Raw genomic sequence first — 21,552 nt, 5'->3', positions numbered from 1 at the left:
GCTCTGCATTTCGACATCAGTCCAAAGAACTTGTGTTAATCCCTTAAGAAAAATGCATTGTAAAAATTGGACATTATTCGTTTGATACCAATCGGATTCAGCGCGTAAGAGGAACTGCTGAAGGTGCGGATCTTTCAGAAAGCATTTTGCGGTACCAGTTGTCTTAATACAGTGCATCAACATCATGGCACTATGCTCAAGAGTCTTTGACTTTTACCGAAGCTGTAAGGTGATAATAGTATATGAGTGGTCGTACTACATTTAAATACTGTCGCTAAAATGTAAATTAAAATCAATGAGACATGCACAAGTTCGTCATCATTCTTTCCACAGTCACAGTAAGCATAGACGTATGCGAAATTGCTTACGCTTCAAAGTATGGATCTGCCCTTGTATTGAAAACGACATTTGAAGCGTTCCAAAGGGATATAACGGCATTTATGAACAAGAAGCAGCTAGTAAATACACACGAGTAGACTGGTGAAATTATTGCATTTTAAGATCCTGCTTCTATTGTGCCTGACGATTATTTATGTCATCAGGTTCGAACATCTCAATCCCTGTCTCATCATGCTGTAACTACATTTATTCTTTTTGAAGTTAAATATCTTTCGTGCATCTATTTTGCACGAATAGAGATCATATTTCTCAACGATCAGGGTCCTTACCGTCCGATCTCTTTAACTTGACTTTCATCAAGACTTATTATCAGAGCTGAAATTGCCGATCCGCCCACTGCACATGCCAGAATCAATTTAGTATCAGTGCCTTATGGATCTACAGGGGTAAATAAGAAACTGTGAAACGTTTATACATCTAAAACCAAAGGCACACATGAGAATCAACAATGTAAAATATTTTATAGGCTGCTTTCACATCTCACTACACAATATCGGAAAATATATCATTAGATAGGAAGTGCAAATTTCCATTTTGTTATATCAGGATGAGAGAAAAAGTTTAAGTTTTGCTTTGTCACAAATTTGGAAATGATCAGAAGTTGGTAACTTACAAATACTGCACGAATTTAAGTTCTGAATTCGTCCCACATGATTTTAAAATTTCACGTTGTATATTCACTGTCAATTACTAAGCTTTGTTACCTAAACCTCAACAATGAATATCAATCGAGACAGGTTACATAAAAACAACCAAACAATTATTAAACAGGGATAAACGATAAGGAAAAAAAAACAAACGAAAACTTTAACCGGAAGTTTTACCGGAACTTTAACATGCGGCCGTTCAAATAACTCGGCACTCGGCACTGGTTCTTAAAGCGTTAAATGCGAAAAAGCGATAAAGTTAATATAGTTCTTCAAGCTGTAACTTCGAAAGTCCAACAGATTTACACGTTGAATTGGGAGAGACTTCTCTGGAGTAAGATTTCTTCACAGACGCAACTTTACTGCTGGTTCTGTCCACAGGATTCACGATGCCAAAAATAAACAGTTTAAATCAACTGACCTTAAATAATTTTATAGAGGGAGAGCAAACCGTTGCATGAACTCCTTGCTCTTTTTGGGAAGAGTTATTTTTTGATGCAGGTTGCTACTCCACCAACGAAGATTCAATAAGGTCGATCCTTTGTTAAACTGTCGAGCAATGCAGATTCCTCTCAATCCTTCGATCCTGCAGTTCGATAAATTCTTCACTCTCCCTTCTACTGTTAGAATTGAGTAAATCAACACATCTAGCAAATATATCCAGTCCAATAATATGGTATCTTGCAATAGAACGCAAAACCAATAAAAAAAATGAAATTGCGTCACAAAAACAAACACGCAACAGAAACGGAGATACAGCACGTTCTACCTGGAAATCTACAAACTAAAAACCAACTGTGTCACCTGGGTCGACCCTTATATATTCATGGACCACACGTCATCATGTGACTCACATCGGCGGGAAAATCACATCAGGTGACCTCCAAAAGACCATTACATCATTTTCACAAAAAGAACACAGATCTCCTTGAGCATGTAACAGCTGCAAGAAGGTCAAGAAGGCGGTCTCTGCAAGCGTCGTTGAAAACGTAGAGCACGACAAAACACCGAAGATGACCTATTCATCCACTGCGCCTAGTCCGATCTCCAGCCGTATCGACTCTTGTCTTGCCAGTGGATCCAGATGGGAACTGGGAGGAGAGAACGAGGTCGACGCTGCGCATATCTCCCTCACTTAAATCCAAATCAAGGGCCAGTCTCGACACCATCATCATAATGGTGTCGAGGTCTTCATCTTCATCGACGACGATGGACGAACAACAACTAAGCTTGAAAATCAGTCATTTTCCGTGTTTGGGTAGCTGTTCCTTTACTGTTCTTAAAAAAGGTCACACTGACCCAACACTATGACACATAAGCGCTTCCATCTTATATTGCGCGTGTGACGGCAAGCAAAGCTATCGGACGATTCATGCTAACGAGAGAGATAAGAAAGACAATGGAGAAACATTCAAAGTGCTAATAAGAGAGAAGAGAGGAATTAACGGAAAAGAAACACAATTCAGAATATTGACAGACCGGTTGCTTTGAACCTGAACTGTTTGAAGTTTGATGGAAAGGTGATACCCCAGCAGGGGGATAAAAAGAGCAGGTTTGCTAAGGCACGCAACACACCAGGAGACCACGAGATCCTGGAAAGAGCAGTGTACCCCCACAATGGTGGGTGTTTGGAGGTCCGGTTCGTGGGAACCGAACAGAGGCTCACAGGTGTAAAGGTACGATCGGTGGGACCCTGGGGCGTGTGTCCGCCCTTGCCTGGGTGCCGAGTTCAACGCGCAAGAACGATCGTAGCCGGAACGGAGGGGTCGCAGTCGGTGACCACAGCAGGGATTAGAAGACATAAAAGAGTCTGCCCGAAACCAACTGCGCAGACATCAAAGGTCTGCTTGAACCAAATTGCATCTCTCTCTCTCTCTCTCTCTCTCTCTCTCTCTCTCTCTCTCTCCAACTGTACAACAACAGCGATTACTGCGAACTGCACTAAACTGAACTGAACTCTGCTTCACTTAAGACTGATTGTTTTACCCCTAGGCTGCGATAGAGCTTGGTTGATTCCTATTACCCTATTTATGTGTATATGTGTGTATTATCATTGCTAACCTGCTACATTGATATCCTTACGATTAGAGTACTGTATTACTTATGTCTTTAATAAAACTTTATTAGTCCCTGGTAATCCAGCCTCCAACGAGCGATCCATTTCTGCTGGTTTGCCAACCAAGTTACGGGGTATGTAACAGGCGCAAAATATATTCATAGGAAGAGGATTCGAGTACAGCAATAGTGAGGTACTACTGCAGTTGTACGAGGCCTTGGTGCGACAATACCTGGAGTATTGTATGCAGTTTCGGTCCCCTAGTCTGAGGAAAGACATTCTTGCCATACAGGGAGTACAAAAGAGGTTCACCAGATTGATTCCTTGGATGGCAGGACTTTGATATGATGAAAGACTGGATCGGATAGGCTTATACTCGTTGGAATTCAGAAGATTAGTGGGGATCTTATTGAAACGTATAAAATCATAAAGGGATTAGACAGGCTAGCTGCAGGAAGATTGTTCCCGATGTTGGGGAAGTCCAGAACGAGGGGTCACAGTTTGAGGATAAAGGAGAAGCCTTTTAGGACCGAGATTAGGAAAAACTTCTTCACATAGAGAGTGGTGAATCTGTGGAATTCTCTGCTACAGGGAATAGTTGAGGCCAGTTTATTGGCTATATTTAAGAGGGTGTTAGATATGGCCCTTGTGGCTAAAGGGGTCAGGGAGTATGGAGAGAAGGCAGGTACAGGGTTCTGAGTTGGATGATCAGCCATGATCATACTGAATGGCGGTGCAGGCTCGAAGAGCCGAATGGCCTACTCCTGCACCTATTTTCTATGTTTCTACGTTTCTATGTTTCTAAAAGATTCTGGACATGCTGAAATCCAGAGTCACACAGAAAATCCTGGAAGAACTCAGCCGATCAGGAAGATCTAAAATGTCGACGTTTAAGGCCGAGATCCAATATCATGACTTGATGAAGACACCATCTTACTTTGCTCCTGGGTGTAGCTGAAACTGGCAGGCGAAACTGGTGAGGGAGACATGCGACACCAGTCAGGTGTAATCATCTTTTCCACAAGTAGACTTCGTGATTTCTAATAAACCTAAACCTTCGTACAAGCCATCCATCGTTCGCTTTGTCACACTTCCTATTCTAGTGCAAATTTGCTTGTTATTTCTTTGCCAAGAGATTTCAAATTTCTTCGTGTAGAAAGCAGCCGTTTTACAAAAGAGCTTTCGAAGAGACAAAAATCCTCCAACAGGCGCAATTTCCAATGGAGTTTGAAGAACTTGAGTAAAAACAAAGATATATTGGAAATTTTAGATCCATTTCTGTGCAGGTTGATTCCTTTATCTCCCCACCAACTAGCATGGCACTCTAACTTAATTACCCACCAGTATTACCAGTATATAATAAATCCTTTCACATCCTTTGAATTTCACGCATTTGCTAAACGACACACAGACACAGACACACAGACAGACAGACAAACAGACACACACACACACACACACACACACACACACACACACACACACCTAAGCGAAACAATGTTCTTCCGAGGCAAATTTGCAACATAAATTAGACAGAGCACATGTAGTTACTATCCAGCACTGACAGTCACAATCTAAGCGAAATAAAATACAGTCAGTTTGGGAGACGGAGTTCAGAGAATACACCTCAACAGTGAAGCTAGGAGGTCCGAAGTGAGGAAGACCTTCTCTTTTGAATGGTATTTGAGCTTTATTTTACAGTTGGGTTTGCGGCGGGCGTTAGCTTTGGAAACCTGGGTACTTTTGGACTTTTCATTTCGTGTCAAGACTGAGTTACAAATCCCCCAAAAAATCACTGATTTCTATAATATGAATGCAAATAGTGTTTAGTATTCTGGTAGCTCAATGTTTAGGAGTGTTTCAGGTTTTGGTGTTTAGCTTTCTAGTCATAAACATTCAGCAGTAGAGCTATCCCCGGAATGTGAAACTCTCCTGGAATAGTTCCCCCATATTGAACCTGACAAATCAGCTCCCCCATGAAACAACCAGGAACGCAAATGCAAATTGATATTAAGCACATTGATTATCTCGTTCTTTTCTTTCTAAACTCTGAAGTCCTGCAGCAATATGGTGAACAGTGACTTGGCACTGCTATAGGATCGCGTGTGGAAATGATGCTTTGCAGAGGGTCAAACAGGAACTGAACGAACTCAATTTCACCATGCACAGAGTTTACTGAAACGTGAGCCCAAGTTTAAGGTTTTGTAAACGTGACCGCTTCCACTATTGCTATGGCCGGTGTCTATCCGGGGAGATTTAATAGTTAGATTGCTTTATCTGTTTGTCACAGCAGTTAGGATTTCACTCTGCCTACAATAGCCATCCGGAGCTCACGATTGCCCGACTCCACTTCCTACGTCAATACCGACGTCAACGTTATTGGCCTTCTCAAATTCTTGGTGAAGGACAAATCTCAGGTGAAAAAGAAATGTAAGGGCTTCTGCAATTACACTAAGCATAAAGGGATAGCGACAGGCAAAATTGATCCATTTGAAGATCAGCCGGTTCAACAAACCGAAAGAGAAGGAGCTGATATGTTATATTATTTCCATTCGTATTTATTCGGGAGACGTACACGGAGACGATACAATTAAGGCAATACAGAAGCAATGTCATGGTCCATATACGGATTACAAACTTGAGGCAAATTAGGATGCAGAAGTCCCCAGAACATGGCAATGTGTACCAACGGATCTTGTTGGAAGCTAATGCAGAAAGTGAAATGGCCCCAATAGAGGTATTCAAAATGTCTTTACCCGTGGGTGAAGTGACGGTGGACTAGAGTATAACTAATGTTTTAAGACGATATGACGATAGGGTATAGAAGCCAAATTAAGCCATTTGGCCCACCAAGTTTGCTCGACAATTTCAACATAGATAATATATTCTGCTCAGCCCCAGTCTCCCGCCTTTTACCCGTAGCTCTTCATACTCGAACCAATCAAGCCTGCATCAACCTCTGCTTTAAATATCCATAAAGACGTTGTCTCCATAGCACCGTGTGACAAAAAAAAAAAAATCCACAGGTTCACCACACTCTCGCTATAGGCATTCCTCTTCATTCTCTTTTTTTAAAAGTATGCCCCTCTATTCTGAGGCTGCGTTGTCTGGTCTTAGCATCTCCCACCATAGGAAACATCCTCTCCACATTCACACCTTCAAGAACTTTCAACTTTCAATGAAGTTCAATATGGTCACGCCTGATTTTTTTTCTGAATTCTTGTGAAAACAGGCACAGAGCCATAAGACGCTCTTCATATGACTAATTATGGAATTCTGGATTCACTGTCGTGAACCTTCTTTGAACCCTCTGCAGTTTCAGCACATTCTTTCCTAGGTCAGGGAGCTAAAACTGTTCACAATACGCCGTGACGTCTCACCAGTGCTTTATAAAGTCTCAACATTACAGCTTTTTTTATATTCTAGTCCTCTTGACGTAAGTGCGATCATCGTATTTTTCTTCCTGCCACAGACTCAACTGGCAAACTAACCTGCATAGAATACTGCACACCGACTCCCAAGTCCCTTTGCACCTCAATGTTTTATGTATTTTCTCTCCATTTGGAAAATATTCTAAACTGTCACACCCTCCACCAAAGTGCATGACCACACACTTCTCTTCACTGTATTCCATCTGCCACTTCTTACCTATTCTACTGATCTGTCAGAGTCCTTCGGTTGCCTTTCAATTTTCGAAAAACTACCTGACTATCCACCTAGTGTCATAAGGAGGGGCGCTGAGAGCGGACCCATATGCAAGACACAGACACTGAAGTACTAAGAACAGGAATAGGTTTGTCAAGAAAGGAAGGGAAGTGGGGAAGAGACGACGCTGGACAAGGCACGGGACCTGGACGAGGCTAGGATACAGAGCCTGGGCTAGGACTGGATTTGGAAAGCGGGACCTGATCGAGGAGCTAGTAATTTGGAACCTGAACAAGGACTCCGAGCCAGAGAATGGATAGGGACCTGAAACCTGGGTCTTGACTCAGGTTCGGCCCCCGGATCCAGGCATGGAAAGGATGTGGCTACGGGACGAGGAGAGGCAACAGGACTGGACGTGAGAGTCCTGGACATGACGAGGGAACCCCAGCACCGGGCTAGGCGAGGTACTCCTGGGCTGGGCTAGGCACATGGACAGGACGAGAACATAAAGACTACACATGGTCTTGTGAGAACAGAAACGCAGAGTCTTGGTCGAGGGACAACAAGAACGCAGAGCCTTGGTTCAGAGACAATAGGAACATAAAGTCTTGGTGGACAGAGAACAGGAACATGGAACACAGAGCCAGGAGATCTCCTTGGGAACAGGACTTGGGGTCGGGGCTGTACACAGAGTCAGGACCCCTCCTAGGGAACAGCACGTAGGGCCAGGACTCATACACAGAACACTGAGAGACAGATCTCCACTCAAGGTAGCGGAAAACTGCCAGAACTACCCAGCGAAGGCGAGGGCACAAAGAGACGGCTCCCATCGCAAGGTAACGGCAAACGGCCGGACCTACAAAGCGAAGGCGAGGTCACAAAGAGGCAGCTCTAAACAACGAAAGACAGTTCCTTATCTAGACACAGTAAGGCCCCGGTCTTGCCCTGGCGTTTGAATTCGAGGGCGTTACGTGCGAGGACACAGGCGAAGGTAACAGGCAAGGCTTCAGACGAAGGTAACAGGAGAGGCTTCAGGCGAAGGTAACAGGAGAGGCTTCAGGCGAAGTTAACAGGCGAGGCTACAGAAGGAAGGGGAAGGAAAGGGAACAGTCCAGCAACTGAAGCTAAGCCAAGACCTGTTTATGTCGCCAGCACAAAATGAGAATCATGTGCCTCAATTAACGCACACAACAGGACAAGGGAAAACCGAAAAACTTGGTATAAGGAACGACGTACCGGACCGTGACACCTATCTTCATATCCTCTGCAAACTTTGGAGGAACATCTGGAAAACTTCCGAAATTCCTCTTCGCTACCGCAGCTACTGTGTGGTAACCGAAATTTCCGGAGCAGAAGACCGCGAAAATCTCGGTTTTGCTTGCTTCAGCGGCTGGGGCGAGGTCGAAGGCGCTCGGCAGAGGATGGCGCTCGGGAGGCTGCATCGGAGGACTGGTCGGAGGCTCGAATTTTTCGGATGGATGGACTTCGTGTCGGCGGTGGTCCACTGCTTCCAAGGCATTGGCAAGTTCACGGTGCCTGGAGGTTTATGGCAGGGAGTTTCTCCCTTTTGCCTTCTGCTATCGGGGAATCGGGAGTCAATGGACTCGGGAACCTTTGAGACTTTTTTTTTTACCATGCCCATGGTTTGTTCTTCATCAATTTATGGTATTGCTTTGCGCTGCTGTAACTATATGTTATAATTATGTGGTTCTGTCAGTGTTAGTCTTTGGTTTGTCCTGTTTTCTGTGATATCACTGGAGGAACATTGTATCATTTCTTAATGCATGTATGAATTTTTAAATGACAGTAAAAGAGGCCCCAGTGTTCTCATAAGCCAGACAATGTCATTTATTCTATTATCCATATCCCTGACATATAATCTTAAACAAATTGGTCACAACTCACACCCCTGTGGAACACCGGTAGTCACGGTCAGCCAACCAGAAAATGCTCTCTTTGTTCCCATTCATTGTCGCTTACCAACCAGCCACTGCTTTATCCACCCTAGAATCTTTCCTGTAACACTTTGAGCTCGTAGCTTGTTAAACAGCCTTGTGTATGGTACCTTGTCAAAGGCCTTCTGAAAAAACAAGTACACAAAAAGCGATTTTGCCTATATTTATCTATCTTGCTTTCCATTCTTTCAAATAACTTAATCAGATTTTTCTAGCGAGTTTCCCTTGAGGAAATCCTGCTGACTATGGCGTGTTTTATAATGTGCCTCCAAGTAACCTCACACCCGATTCTTAATAATGGACACCAACATTTTGTCAACCAGTGAGGTCAGGCTGCCTCTCTGCCTTCTTGAAGACTGGAGTGGCATTTGCAATTTTCCAGTCTACCAGAACCATTCTAGAATCTAGTAATTCTTGAAAGACCTTTATGAATGCCTCCACAATCTCATCAGCAACTTTTATCAGAATCCTGGGGTGTACATCATCTAATCTACGTGAATTACCTATTCTCAGACATTTCATGTTCCCAAGATCTTACTCACCAATTATGTCTCTCGGTTTGTCATTATTCAAGATAGACTCTCGGAATAAGCCAGGACATTATAGATATTGCAGATCAGTAGTTAATTTTTTGGAAGATATTCTAAAGTATATTTGAAATATTTATATAGACTGGGTATGATTGGGAATAGACAACATTGTTTTGCGCAAGGTAGGCTGTATCTATCAATCTTAAGGAGCTTTTGATGAAGGATAACAGTGGATATGGTCAACATGCATTTTAACAAGGGCTTTGGAAAAGTTTTGCAATGGGGTGGTGGGCTCATCAAGAACGTTAAGTTGGCATTCAGGATAAAGGAGTAAATTGTATCTAGCATTGGCTCGTGGGAGAATCCAGCGTATGGTAGAAGGCCTTTCACTGGTGGTGTGCCACCAAGGATCGATAGTGGTTATTTTCTTCGTGGATTATAATGTAGTAAACTGGATCAGCAAATTTGAGGAATTGCATAACCGGGAAGGCTATCGAAGGTCGCAGCGTGTTATGGACCAGGTGGGCTGAAAATGGCAGACAGAATTTAATGAAGGTAATTGTAAGCTGTTGCACTTTGAGAAGTCAAACCACTCTCGGATATACACAATGAACGAGACTGGCATTGAGGAGTACGGAAAAAAATAATCTTGGAATTTTGATCGATAATTCATTGAAAGTGGAGTCAAAGACGGATAGTACTGTAAAGATAGCTTCCGTCAGATTCGCCCTCATATATCAGAGTATTGAGTGCAGAAGTTGGGAAGTTATGCTGAATTTGTATTAGACGTTAGTGAGAACAGATTTGATGCATTGTTCGCAGTTCTGTTTACCAATCTGCAGGAAAGTTATCAATACGAATGAAGGAGTACAAAGAAAACTTACAAGGATGTGCATGACTTTGAGGACATGTGTCATGAGGAAAGGTTTAACAGGTGAGAATTTTCTATTATTCGTAAGAGAACGAGCGAACATTTGATAGAGGTGTAAAAATTATGATGGATGCAGAGATGGTGCATGTAAGCCTGCTTCATCCACTGAGGTTGGGTTAGAATGTAATTGGAAGTCATAGCTTAAGAGGGAATTGAGAAGTACTGAAGGCGAACATTAGAGGGAAACTTCTTCACTCAGACGGGGATGCTATTGTGGAACGATCTGCCAGAGGAAGTGTTGAATGTAGGTTTGCACTCGACTCTCTAACCTTTACTATCTAACAAAATCCACCTCGATATTGAGACGTCTATATTTCTCACAATTTGTATGGTGAAAGAAGTATAGATTTTGCTAATCCTGCATGACAAAAGTTAGAATGACGATTTGCAGTGGATGTGACAAATTGTTACTTGATGTTGGAATTAACTCGTTTGGAGCTGGGTATTATTCCTCTCTACTTGTTGATACGGAAATAGAGCATAGTTCTGCTGCATACAGACCCTTTGATAGAGATTATATAAGTTTTCATAATTTGTGTCCTCTGTGATGACGAATCGAATTATCTATTTCCAGCCGTTCACATTAATATTAATATTATTTCTGCTTCTTGCTTGCAAAACAATCCTAACCTTGCTTGAAAATTAATTCGTTGTATTGAAAGTACCTGCGCGATAATAAGGGTAAATTCCAAAGGTATCACTAACTTTGGATATTAGGTTTAACTGGGAGAGAGTTGATGAACAGGGCTGAACGAACAGCAGTAGAAAAGAGCCGGGGAAATACCAAACGATAAACAGAATTAACTTTACTATGTACCTAATAGTTGCTACATGAAATGTGATTAATTCTTCTGTTCTTTGCAATTCTGAATTTACAATCTATGGACTGCGTACATTTTAACTCGGGAAACAAATGTATTCTTGCCGTTTGTTTTATGAAGTAGAAACATTTCGCTTTATCCTCATCACCAAGTTTGATGTAAAATGCACAGAGCCGAAAATCTCCAAACAGCCACACTCACCGAACACAGTGAACTTGCTGCCACTTCCTCTCCCGAAAGATTGTTCCTGATTCTTTGTTTCACAGTAATACAGTCCGGAGTCGACGACTTTGACATTCCAGTGTACAAGTATTCCCCTTCCACTTTCTGCAATAAAATATTTTCTTCCATCCCTTTCTAAAAATGGCTTCTCCCCTTCCCTCCACCAATGAACGTCAATAGTATCTTGTGATAGTGGAAATTTGCAGAACACTGTAACACTCGCATGAAGCGGGACGTCCAGGTCTCTCGGGAATTGAGATACTTCGCTCCTAGTTACCTTGACGGCTGCCGGTAAAAATAAGCTAGAATATTAATAACAGTTAGACTCAGTAAATTAAAAACAAATTAAAGACGTAGGTGACTGGATATTTAAGACCCAAAGACGATCGAATAGCTGAAACACTGTCACCAAATATGCTGCGGGCACTCAGGGTTAACTTTTCGAAAATCGAATAATTCAGTTGGAAAATGGCATGCATAGATCAGCATACTTAACCAAGTATTAGTCAGAAGCGCCATGTACAAAACTGTAAATTTCTCCGATATTTTACAGAAACCGAATCGACCAATTCTTGCAATGCAAGTAGTATTAAAAAAATGCTGGAGGAAAAGGTTTTCGTGAGGAAATGTATTAATCATGTAAGTACGAGGTAGGATGACGCCGCCGCAAGGCAGAATAATGTGGTTCAGGTTTAAACTCTGCCTGGACTGGGAGGGAGATAAGAACTCTTATAATTCTAATTTTTGCGTGGCCTACCTAGTGCTTTTGCGATTATGCTGGAAATCTAGCCATCTTGCTGAATTCAGGAATTATCCAAAACTTTATTGAGATATAAATTCAAAACTGTGCTCTGCGCATTTTGATGGTAAAGGTGGAAATGTGGAAAGATGGTAAATGTAGGAGTTGAACAATGTCTAATAGGATAGGCAGGCAAAAATAATAACAATTCTTAATTCCAATTTACCTTTGCAGTTTTGCTCCATTTCAATCATAAATAGCACCCTGCTGGTTTCTCACTACATAGGGGAGCGCAGTTGCGCTCAGGCAGTCAAAAGGCTTTAAGCCGCGACGGGTAGGGACCGTGTTACGTAAATGAAAACAAAAAGCTTCTCCTGATAATTTCCTTTAGAGTTTGGTTATAGAGGTTCGACTAATAAACTACTGCTTAATATCTGGATTGCAAAACAAAAAGGAAAGTAATGAACGAGACTGGTTTGAACAGCAAATACGTTCCCTCGGACATCGTCATGCTCATGCCGACGGTACAATGTATGTTTTTGGATTCTGAGCATTGATGACAAAACAGAAACGATATATAGTCGCGTATTCTGTCTATTACTTCAGAATACTCCAAGTAATACTACAAGTAATTTAAATGCCTAAGTTTCATGAAACAAAAGCATATATTGTGAAAACTTCGTAAATTTATTCCAGTGACAGATTTCAGTCATTTTATTCTTCAAAGTAGGCCTCATAGTATTCAGGTTCCTTACTCGCTGCTGTGACCAGCTCTCATGAAGAACTCAGCGAAAAGCAGCAACAAATGCTGTCTGTGATAGAGATAGATTCCCGGTATAGGATATTGATCACATAAAGGGACTGCTTAGAGTTGAAACAACCAGTCATTCAGTTTAACGATAACAAAGATACAAGAGGTACTGCAATGAAATCTATAAAGGGCGCAGCGAGAAAGCCTCAAAAGATTGATTTCAGTTCCAAGGCTCCATTTTAAATCCAATAAGCAGGAGATGTTGCGCTGTGGAAAATGCTGCTCTTTCAAATATCTCCCACATTTCCACAAAGTGAACGGGAGACTATAGGATAGGACATCGAGCAATAATTTTAACCAGATATAGAAAAAGAAGGTCAGCACGCACCCATGTGTCTAACCTGGCAGGGCATAAACTGTTATCCATTTTATAAAATGACAACACTAAATTTTCAAAAGCAACTTGGTTGCCGATGAAATAATGCTGGGTTTTCATGTGCTTCCTAAGAACTGTCACAATGGGTGCTGGAAATTGACCCAAATGCAAGACACAGACACTGACGCACAAGGAACAGGACTTGACTAGAGTAGAGACATGACAGGATTCAGACCAGCAACAGGTACAAGAATGCTGACTTGGGCTAGGGAAAGCGGAACCAGGACTAGGAGACAAAGCTTCGACTCCGAGCCCGAGATTGGACATGGACCCAGAACCGGCGTATAGTTCAGGTTCCAACCCCGGAACCGGGCAAGGACATGGCATGGTTTGAGTCTGGGGTCTTGGTTCTTGAGCTTGGCTGGGATCGTCGAGGCTTGTGTTCTTGGAGCTTGGCTGCGGGATCGTCGAGGCTTCGGTTCTTGGAGCGTGGCTGCGGGATCGTCGAGGCTTGGGTTCTTGGAGCTTGGCTGCAGGATGGTCGAAGCTTGGTTTATTTGAGCTTGGCTGCGCGATCTTCGAGGCTTAGGTTCTTGGAGCTCAGACACAGACTGGGAACCCAGGGAGGCGAGGACAAGAAGAGATAAACACCAAAGAACAACAGACAGTTCCATCTCTGTTCCGGTGTAGCTCCAAGTCTCAATTCGGCCAGCAACCACGGCTGGCCCGGGAAACAGCCAATCCGTACCGCAAAGACTACTCCAAAAAGTGGCAACAGGGCCCCATGAAGCAGTGGTTCTCCAACCAGGCCTGGAGATCACAAATGGTTTAATCAGCAGGTTGCTCCGAGGGGGTCTGACAAGACAAACCAGCAGCCCACACTCAGTCCCAAGGCTACTTATATTGCAAATCCAAAGATGGGAATCAGGTGCCTTTGATTTAGTCAAAGAAGGTATAGCTGGAAGACCCAGATTCCTGAGTCCAAGCAACCGGACCTGGAAACGGAAGGCGGACCTCACGGACCGGACCATGACAGCCTCCACCCCCACCTCCTCGCCGCCCCGCTGCGCTCCTGCTACGGCAGCCTGCGGGCGACTGAAGAGGCTGTCCAGGACTATAGACAACTTGGGCGTGTTGGTGCGAGTTTTCGGCACAATCGGCTCCTGGACGGCGAGAGTTCATCTCCAGTGTCTGGCTCGCTGGGTCCATGGTTGGCTGGTTCGTTCTGTTACAATGATAGCTGGGAACGGACCCAAATGCAAGACACAGACAGTGAATTACAAGGAGTAGGACTTGACTAGAGCAGGGGCATGTCAGGATTCAGATCAGGTGCAGGTACAAGAATGCAGACTTGGGCTCGGGAAAGCGGTAGCAGGACTAGGAACCATGGAGTAGGAGACAGGGCTTGGACTACGAGCCCATGTGACTGGACATGGACACAGAACCTAGGTCTTCCCTCGGGCTCTGACCCCGGAACCAGGCAAGGACATGACATGGCTTGAGGCTGGTGTCTTGGGTCTTGAGCTTGGTTTGGGATCCTCGAGGCATGGGGTCTTGGGTCTTGAGCTTGTATTGGGATCCTCGAGTCTTGGGTCCTTGGAGCTTGGCTAGGATCCTCGAAGCTTGGGTTCTTGGAGCTTGGCTTGGGATCCTCGAAGCTTGGGTTCTTGGAGCTTGGCTGCGGAATCCTCGAGGCTTAAGTTCTTGGAGCTTGTTTGCGGGATCGTCGAGGCTTGGGTTCTTGGAGCCTGGCTGCCGGATCGTGGAGGCTTGGGTTCAAGGAGCTTGGTTGCGGCATCGTCGAGGCTTGGGTTCTTGGTGCTTGGCTGCGGGATCGTCGAGGTTTGTGTTCTTGGAGCTCAAAGACAGACTGGAAACCCACGGAGGCGAGGACAAAAAGAGGCGAACACCATTGAACAACAGACAGTTCCATCTCTGCTCCGGTGTAGCTCCAAGTCTCAGTTCGACCAGCAACCACAGCTGGCTACAGAAAACGCCGAAACCCTACCTAGCTCGGAGTGGCTGGCACGCAGGCCAGGGAAACAGCTGAATCCATACCGCATAGACCACTCCATCAATTGGCAAGAAGGCTCCATGAAGCAGTGGTCCTCCCACCAGGCCTAGAGATCACAAATGGTTTCATCTGCAGGTTGCTTCAAGGGGGTCTGACAACGGAAACTAGTAGCCCACGCTCAGTCTCAAGGCTACTTATATTGCAAGCCCAAAGATATAAATCAGGTACCTTTCATTTAGTCAAGCAAGGGACAGCTGGAAGACCCGGAGACCTGAGTCCATGGACTGGACCGTGAACCAGAATGCGGATTTCACGGACCAGACCATGACACGAACGGAGTTAAGATTCTAATTACCATGTCAAACGCCTCTCCATTTGGAACAGTTTTGTTTCAAATTCCACGAAACAGTGGGGACGTTATGCTGTTTTCATAGAAGATTTGTCACCATTATTAAATTGTATCTCCTGTCCTCTCAGATCTGAAATTATGTAGCTACCTGGGGCCTATGATAGGTCATAGGTAACATACATTTTGTCCATTTGATCCAACGTTATGTAATTGAGGTCTGTTTGTTGAGGAGTTTATCCGGGAGAGGATATGGACATTGTGAACCTTATCCTCCTGTGGTTCTGGATGAATCGTAAGAGACAAGTCCAATGAGAGACAGCTTACTTTTAAGTTACAGGCAATTTGTGATGCCATATACAAAAATGTGTCTGCGGCAGGAAACACTACTTCCAGAAGGTATGTGTTCTGTCGAGATTTCTGCATTAATATTCAGATATTCCTTTTTATCGACACATAAATCCTAAAGATGAGAGTACTGTAATCAGATCCCGATGAACTACTCTCTGCTCTCCATTAGTCCATTCTTCATGGTGTGTAATAATGGAGCCGTAACTTGGACCGATTACTGAGCACTTAAAAACAAGTTGGCTGTTAAAAATTGCCTCGTTTGTGGACGGTTGGGATTGTCGTGGTAGCTCTTAGGTGACAATTGAATAAGAGCATTTAAATGCTCTAGATCATTTAAAACTACATCCACATCTCTACATTTCAACCAAAAGTAGATTTACAATAAATATAGGAAGCATGGAGTAAATGAGGTGCTCGAGGAATATAAAGAATGTAAAAAAGAATCTTAAGAAATAGATTAGAAAAGGTAACAGAAGATATGAGGTTGCTATGGCAAGTAAGGCGAAAATCAATCCAAAGGGTTTCTACAGTTTTATTAATAGCAAAAGGATAGTGAGGGATAAAATTGGTCCCTTAGAACATCAGTGTGTACAGCTATGTGCGCAGCCATAGAGATGGGGGAGATTTTGAACAAATCTTTTCTTTAGTATTCTCTAAGGAGAGAAGGATATTGAATTGTGTAAGGTAAGGGAAACAATTAGGGTAGCTATGGAAACCATGCTGATTAAAGAAGAATAAGTACTGGCGCTTTTAAGGAATATAAAAGTACATAGGTCTCCAGGTCCTGACGGGATATTTCCTAGAACCTTGAGGGTAGTTAGTGTAGAAATAGCAGGGGCTCTGACAGAAATATTTCAAACGTCATTAGAGACGAGGCTGGTGCCGGAGGATTGGCGTGTTGCTCATGTTGTTCCGTTGTTTAAAAAAGGTTCAAAGAGTAAACCTAGCAATTATTGGCCAGTAAGTTTGACGTCAGTGGTGCGTAAATTAATAGAAATAATTCTTAGAGATGGTATATATAATTATCTGGATAGGGAGGGTCTGATTAGGTACAGACAACATGGAACGTGGAAGGCTATGTTTGACAAACCTTATTGAATTTTTTGACGAGGTTACTAAGAAAATTGACGAAGGTAAAGCGGTGGATGCTGTGTATATGGACTTCAGTAGGCCTTTGACAAGGTTCCACACAAAAAGTTAGTCAGGAAGGTTCAATCGTCAGGCATTAATATTGAAGTAGTAAAATCCATTCAACAATGGCTGGATGGGAGATGCCAGAGAGTAGTGGTGGATAAATGTTTGTCAAGTTGGCGGCCAGTGACTAGTGGTGTGCCTCAAGGATATGTACAGTGTCTAATATTGTTTGTCATATACATTAATGATCTGGATGATGGGGTGGTAAATTGGATTAGTAAGTATGCAGATGATACTAAGATAAGTGGCGTTGTGGATAATGAAGTAGTGTTTGAGAGAGATTTAGGCCAGTTAGAAGTGTGGGCTGAAAGATGTCAGATGGAGTTTAATGCTGATTAGTGTGAGGTGCTACATTTCAGTAGGACTAATCAAAGTCGGACATATATGGTAAATGGTAGTGCATTTAAGAATGCAGTAGAACAGAGGGATCTAGGAATAATGGCGCATAGTTTCCTGAACGTGGAATCTCATGCGGATAGGGCGGTGGAGAATGCTTTTGGTATGCTGACATTTGTAAATCAGAGCATTGAGTATAGGAGTAGGGATGTAATGTTAACATTGTGCAAGGCATTGGTGAGGCAAAATTTGAATTATTGTGTACAGTTCTGGTCACCAAATTATAGGAAAGATTTCAACAAAATAAAAGGAGTACAGAGGAGAGTTACTAGAATGTTACCTGGGTTTCAGCACCTAAGTTACAGAGAAAGGTTTGGACAAGTTAGGTCTTTATTCTTTGGAGCGTAGAAAGTTGGCAGAGACTTGATAGAGGTATTTAAAATTACGAGGGGGACAGATAGAGTTGAAGTGGATAGGCTTTTTCCATTAAGAGCAGGGGATAGCCAAACAAGAGGACATGAGTTTTTAAAGTTACTGGGCAAAAGTTTAGGGGTAACACGAGGGGGAACTTCTTTACTTAGAGAGCGGTTGCTGTGTGGAACGAGCTTCCCGTAGAAGTGGTAGAGGCAGGATCGATTTTGTCATTTAAAAAAAAATGGATAGGTAAATGGACAGGAAATTAATTGCGGGTTATAGGCTGAGTGCAGGTAGATGGGATTAGGTGTGAGTAAGCGTTCGGCACGGACTAGAAGGGCCAAGATGGCCTCTTTCCGTGCTGCAATTGTTATATGGTTGTATCTCTATATTTTCACCAGCACATATTTGTTCAGCGTTCACTGAGGCGGAAAAGCACAGGGAAATATAAGACATTTGTTTTTTGTTATGTATTTAATTTATTTTTTTTTTATTTCAAATGCTTGGATACATGACAATCTCAGAAAAATCAAGACGTTTTTAAATGTCAAGCACAGCTCTAGTTAGGCCAAATGATTGACTGTAAATATAGATTTCTAATTTGTGAGAACATTTTGTCCACCAGACGACGTAATCCTTTGTATTATCGCGCATTTAAACGTCTCTGCCTTCATTACAAGCATAACCCGAAATGTCTTCAACAAGGTTCTTTTAGGCTAAATGTTTCAACTGAATGTTCATTATTCTTGAATAGACAATAGCGAGCTGAACTGGAGTTAGTTGACTGCAAAATTAAAGCTACAGTTTGATACTGCTATGTGATATTCGTAGGAAACACTCGGCAAGCGCCTGTTGAGATAAATAGTGTGAACACTTCATGTTGATAATTTTTCACTCGGTCATGAAGAGAAATGATTTATATTTTCCCCTTTTCATAGAAGGTTCCGGATTTTTCTCCTTAATGTCGGATTGCAAACATCTGCAATGCTGTTTTCTATTAATTACCCTGCTTTCCTATTAATGATGTAACTTGATATCTGCCGAACACATGGCGACATGACCTTACTTCCCCATTCATTGAAATCTTTAAAAGTATCGTGGAAAACTTCAGATCATCTCTCGATATTGCCACTTCATGTAATATTGTCTACCTGTTCCTTGTTCCCTTAACACTACTTTTAATATAACAACGGATCAGTACAGCAGAGGATTCGGGCCTTCGGCGAACCTGTCTGTCGCGAACACGATGTCAAATTCAAATAAATATCTACTTGCTGCGGTCCCTCATTTAATTAATCAGAATAGAGAATGCTTTTCCCCGAAATCCGTTTAATCTGCAAAGTAATTGTTTCTCCATTCAATGCTCTCACAGAATGACTCACACATAAATATAAGCTATTTAGCTGTATTTAACAAATATTTCGTCTATTTATTTCCAGAATGAACATAGCACAGAAACAAGAAGTATAGATTTTGCAGCACAAACGTGAGAAAAATCTAGCTGACAGAAGCAAGATATCAAATAAGTTATTTACACTTATTGACCTACTCTTAATCGTCAAGTGCGATAACACGAGGTGTCTGCTACATACAGTTTTCAGAAAGGAACAATCTTTGACCACAGATTCTCCATGATATCACCAGCAGACTCGCGGGTGCAATTCTATTCTCAGGTAGCGTGTTAATTCCCATAAACACAAGGTACAAATGCATGCTTGGTAAACTGACAGACGTATTAAAATTCTGTTTTGAACATTTTTTTTAACATCGAAAACTTGCAGAAACTCGCATGAAAATATTCGACTTAGTGAACTATATAGAGGAACTGAAAATATATCCATTTTGAGAGGATATGATACTTCATCGGAATTGAACAAAAAACTCGGGTCTTTTAAATTAGCAGATACAATAGGAAAGGAAAACGCAAAAATGTACTTATTTCTTTCGATGTTAATTTAAATACTTGGATTCCTAATTCACGAATGTGGATTTAGAAGTCCAGAAACACAATTCTGAGGAAAAAAGGTAAATTGAAGTGTGAATTATTTGATCTGCCTGTACATGCTAACCTGATCTGCTTTCGTGCTTCCGTGCATTCCATATTCAATGGTCCAGCAATTTGGACTATGGGTCTTTTTTGTTATCTACTCCATTAGGCCACATAATATTCCTTTAATACGGAATTTTATTCCGTATTTTATTCTACTATAATCCGAACAGGTCCTGATCCCCACAGCTGTAAATGATCCGCGAGATGAGTATGTCATTTGGAAGAACTTTCAACTGCTGAGGCAGCTGAGGTGAAAAGAGGGTTGGGGAGGTCAGGCTAGGTGCAGATTCTGGAGGGTGATAGGCAGAAAGGCAAAGACTACCACTTCTAGAATCTAGACCATTAGAGGAGAGGTGAAGGGCAGATAGAGCCAGGGCAAGATGGGGAAGGGGAATGCTTTGTGTAAAATATGTGTGTCGTGGATGGATGGAACCACCGGGTAGCAAAGTGTTTCGAAAGTGTTGCTTCTTCAGATGTGGATGAGATAGCCTGCTTGAAGTTGAATACAGGGATAACTTTACATTATTTGTATCAGGTAAAAAATTGGAGAAACAAGGCATAAACTTTTATTGAATATAAAGCGCGTAATTGTATAATGGAAATGACGCATGGAAATAATTCAACTAAACTAAAATATTTTGTGAAGATTTTCTTTTGTATTCAATGCCTCAGGCTTCTTGCATCAGTTTCAAACAGTAATCCTCCAGCATTGATGTATTCCAGTTACATTGATACCATTTTTCATGACCGCAATCTCCTTGTGAATCCTTCCACTGTGTCTGTTCCGATCAGCACCAAGATATGCATGGAAGACGTCTAAATGGGAATGCAGAAACTGAATTTTTACGGACATGCTGCACTTCATGGTTTTGTATGCTTGAAGTATGTGGCCAAGCAGCTGCAGATAGTTTGCTGATATATTTTTCAACGACATCCTTGAATGCCTTCCACGTGATTTTCTCCGGTCCAACGAGATGTCCTTCGAATGGACGGCCATTGATGACTTGTTTGATAATCAGACTAATCGAAAATGCCTTCCTTTATTTTAGCATCAGTTAATGTGGGAAAAATCTCTCTCAAATATCGAAAACATCGACGGAAAAATCTGTACCGGGAGACAACAAATTTCATCCTTGGTGTTTTGAACCCAGTAATTCTGCTTTTGTCTTTGACAAACCGAAATTTCCGATCAAGTCATTTAACTCAGATTAAGTATCACAAGAGGCTCACTCGACATAAGGAGTTCGGTGGTGATGTCTCGACATAAGGTATCGGTGTCGTTTCCATTCTTGCCTGTTACACATTATCCTCTTCCTCTGCCTCCTCTACAATTTATGTCTCTGTTGGCTTCAGTACTGCAGGGCTATCATCATTCGGTACAGGTCTCGATAAAGAAAGGAGATTGCAGTGTTCAGTAAATTTCCTGTTTAAAACAGAGAAACCAGACACACTGGTCAGTCAGAACTAGCTCTCGGCATATCATCGGAACCTTGAATTCCATTGCCTTCCAAATATCTCTGAGCCAAATGCTCAGATCGTTAACGCCTGTTGAGTTACAAATGTGAAGATCCCAGGAATTGAGTTGTTCGCCAACCTTACACTCGAAGGAGAACTCATAGGCTTTCTTAACAAGACGAGTCATGCTCCGTGGTTGATAGTTAAGCGTATACTAGCCACAAGTATAACAGAAAGTATCGCGGTTGATGCAACATTGGCGAGATACCATGCTTTCACAAATACTGCTGAAAAAAAAAAATCATTGTTACGACTACACG

General features: G+C 42.4%; 1 protein-coding gene across 1 annotated transcript in view; it reads right to left on the bottom strand.

Moving 5' to 3' along the window:
- LOC134356585 (uncharacterized) overlaps nucleotides 1-12,462 on the bottom strand; it is a 45,621-nt gene extending 33,159 nt beyond the window's left edge. Inside the window, 6 exon segments of the mRNA XM_063067547.1 lie at nucleotides 669-768; nucleotides 4,040-4,079; nucleotides 4,081-4,337; nucleotides 11,186-11,491; nucleotides 11,698-11,777; nucleotides 12,437-12,462. Coding sequence (XP_062923617.1) covers nucleotides 669-768; nucleotides 4,040-4,079; nucleotides 4,081-4,337; nucleotides 11,186-11,491; nucleotides 11,698-11,777; nucleotides 12,437-12,462 — 809 coding nt within the window.
- Nucleotides 12,463-21,552: the final 9,090 nt, after the last annotated feature.

The sequence above is a fragment of the Mobula hypostoma genome, chromosome 14 (assembly GCF_963921235.1).
Source record: "Mobula hypostoma chromosome 14, sMobHyp1.1, whole genome shotgun sequence".
Classification (NCBI taxonomy): Eukaryota; Metazoa; Chordata; class Chondrichthyes; order Myliobatiformes; family Myliobatidae; genus Mobula; species Mobula hypostoma.
Note: the sequence above shows the minus strand (reverse complement) of the source record. Positions and strands in the feature narration are given on the sequence as shown.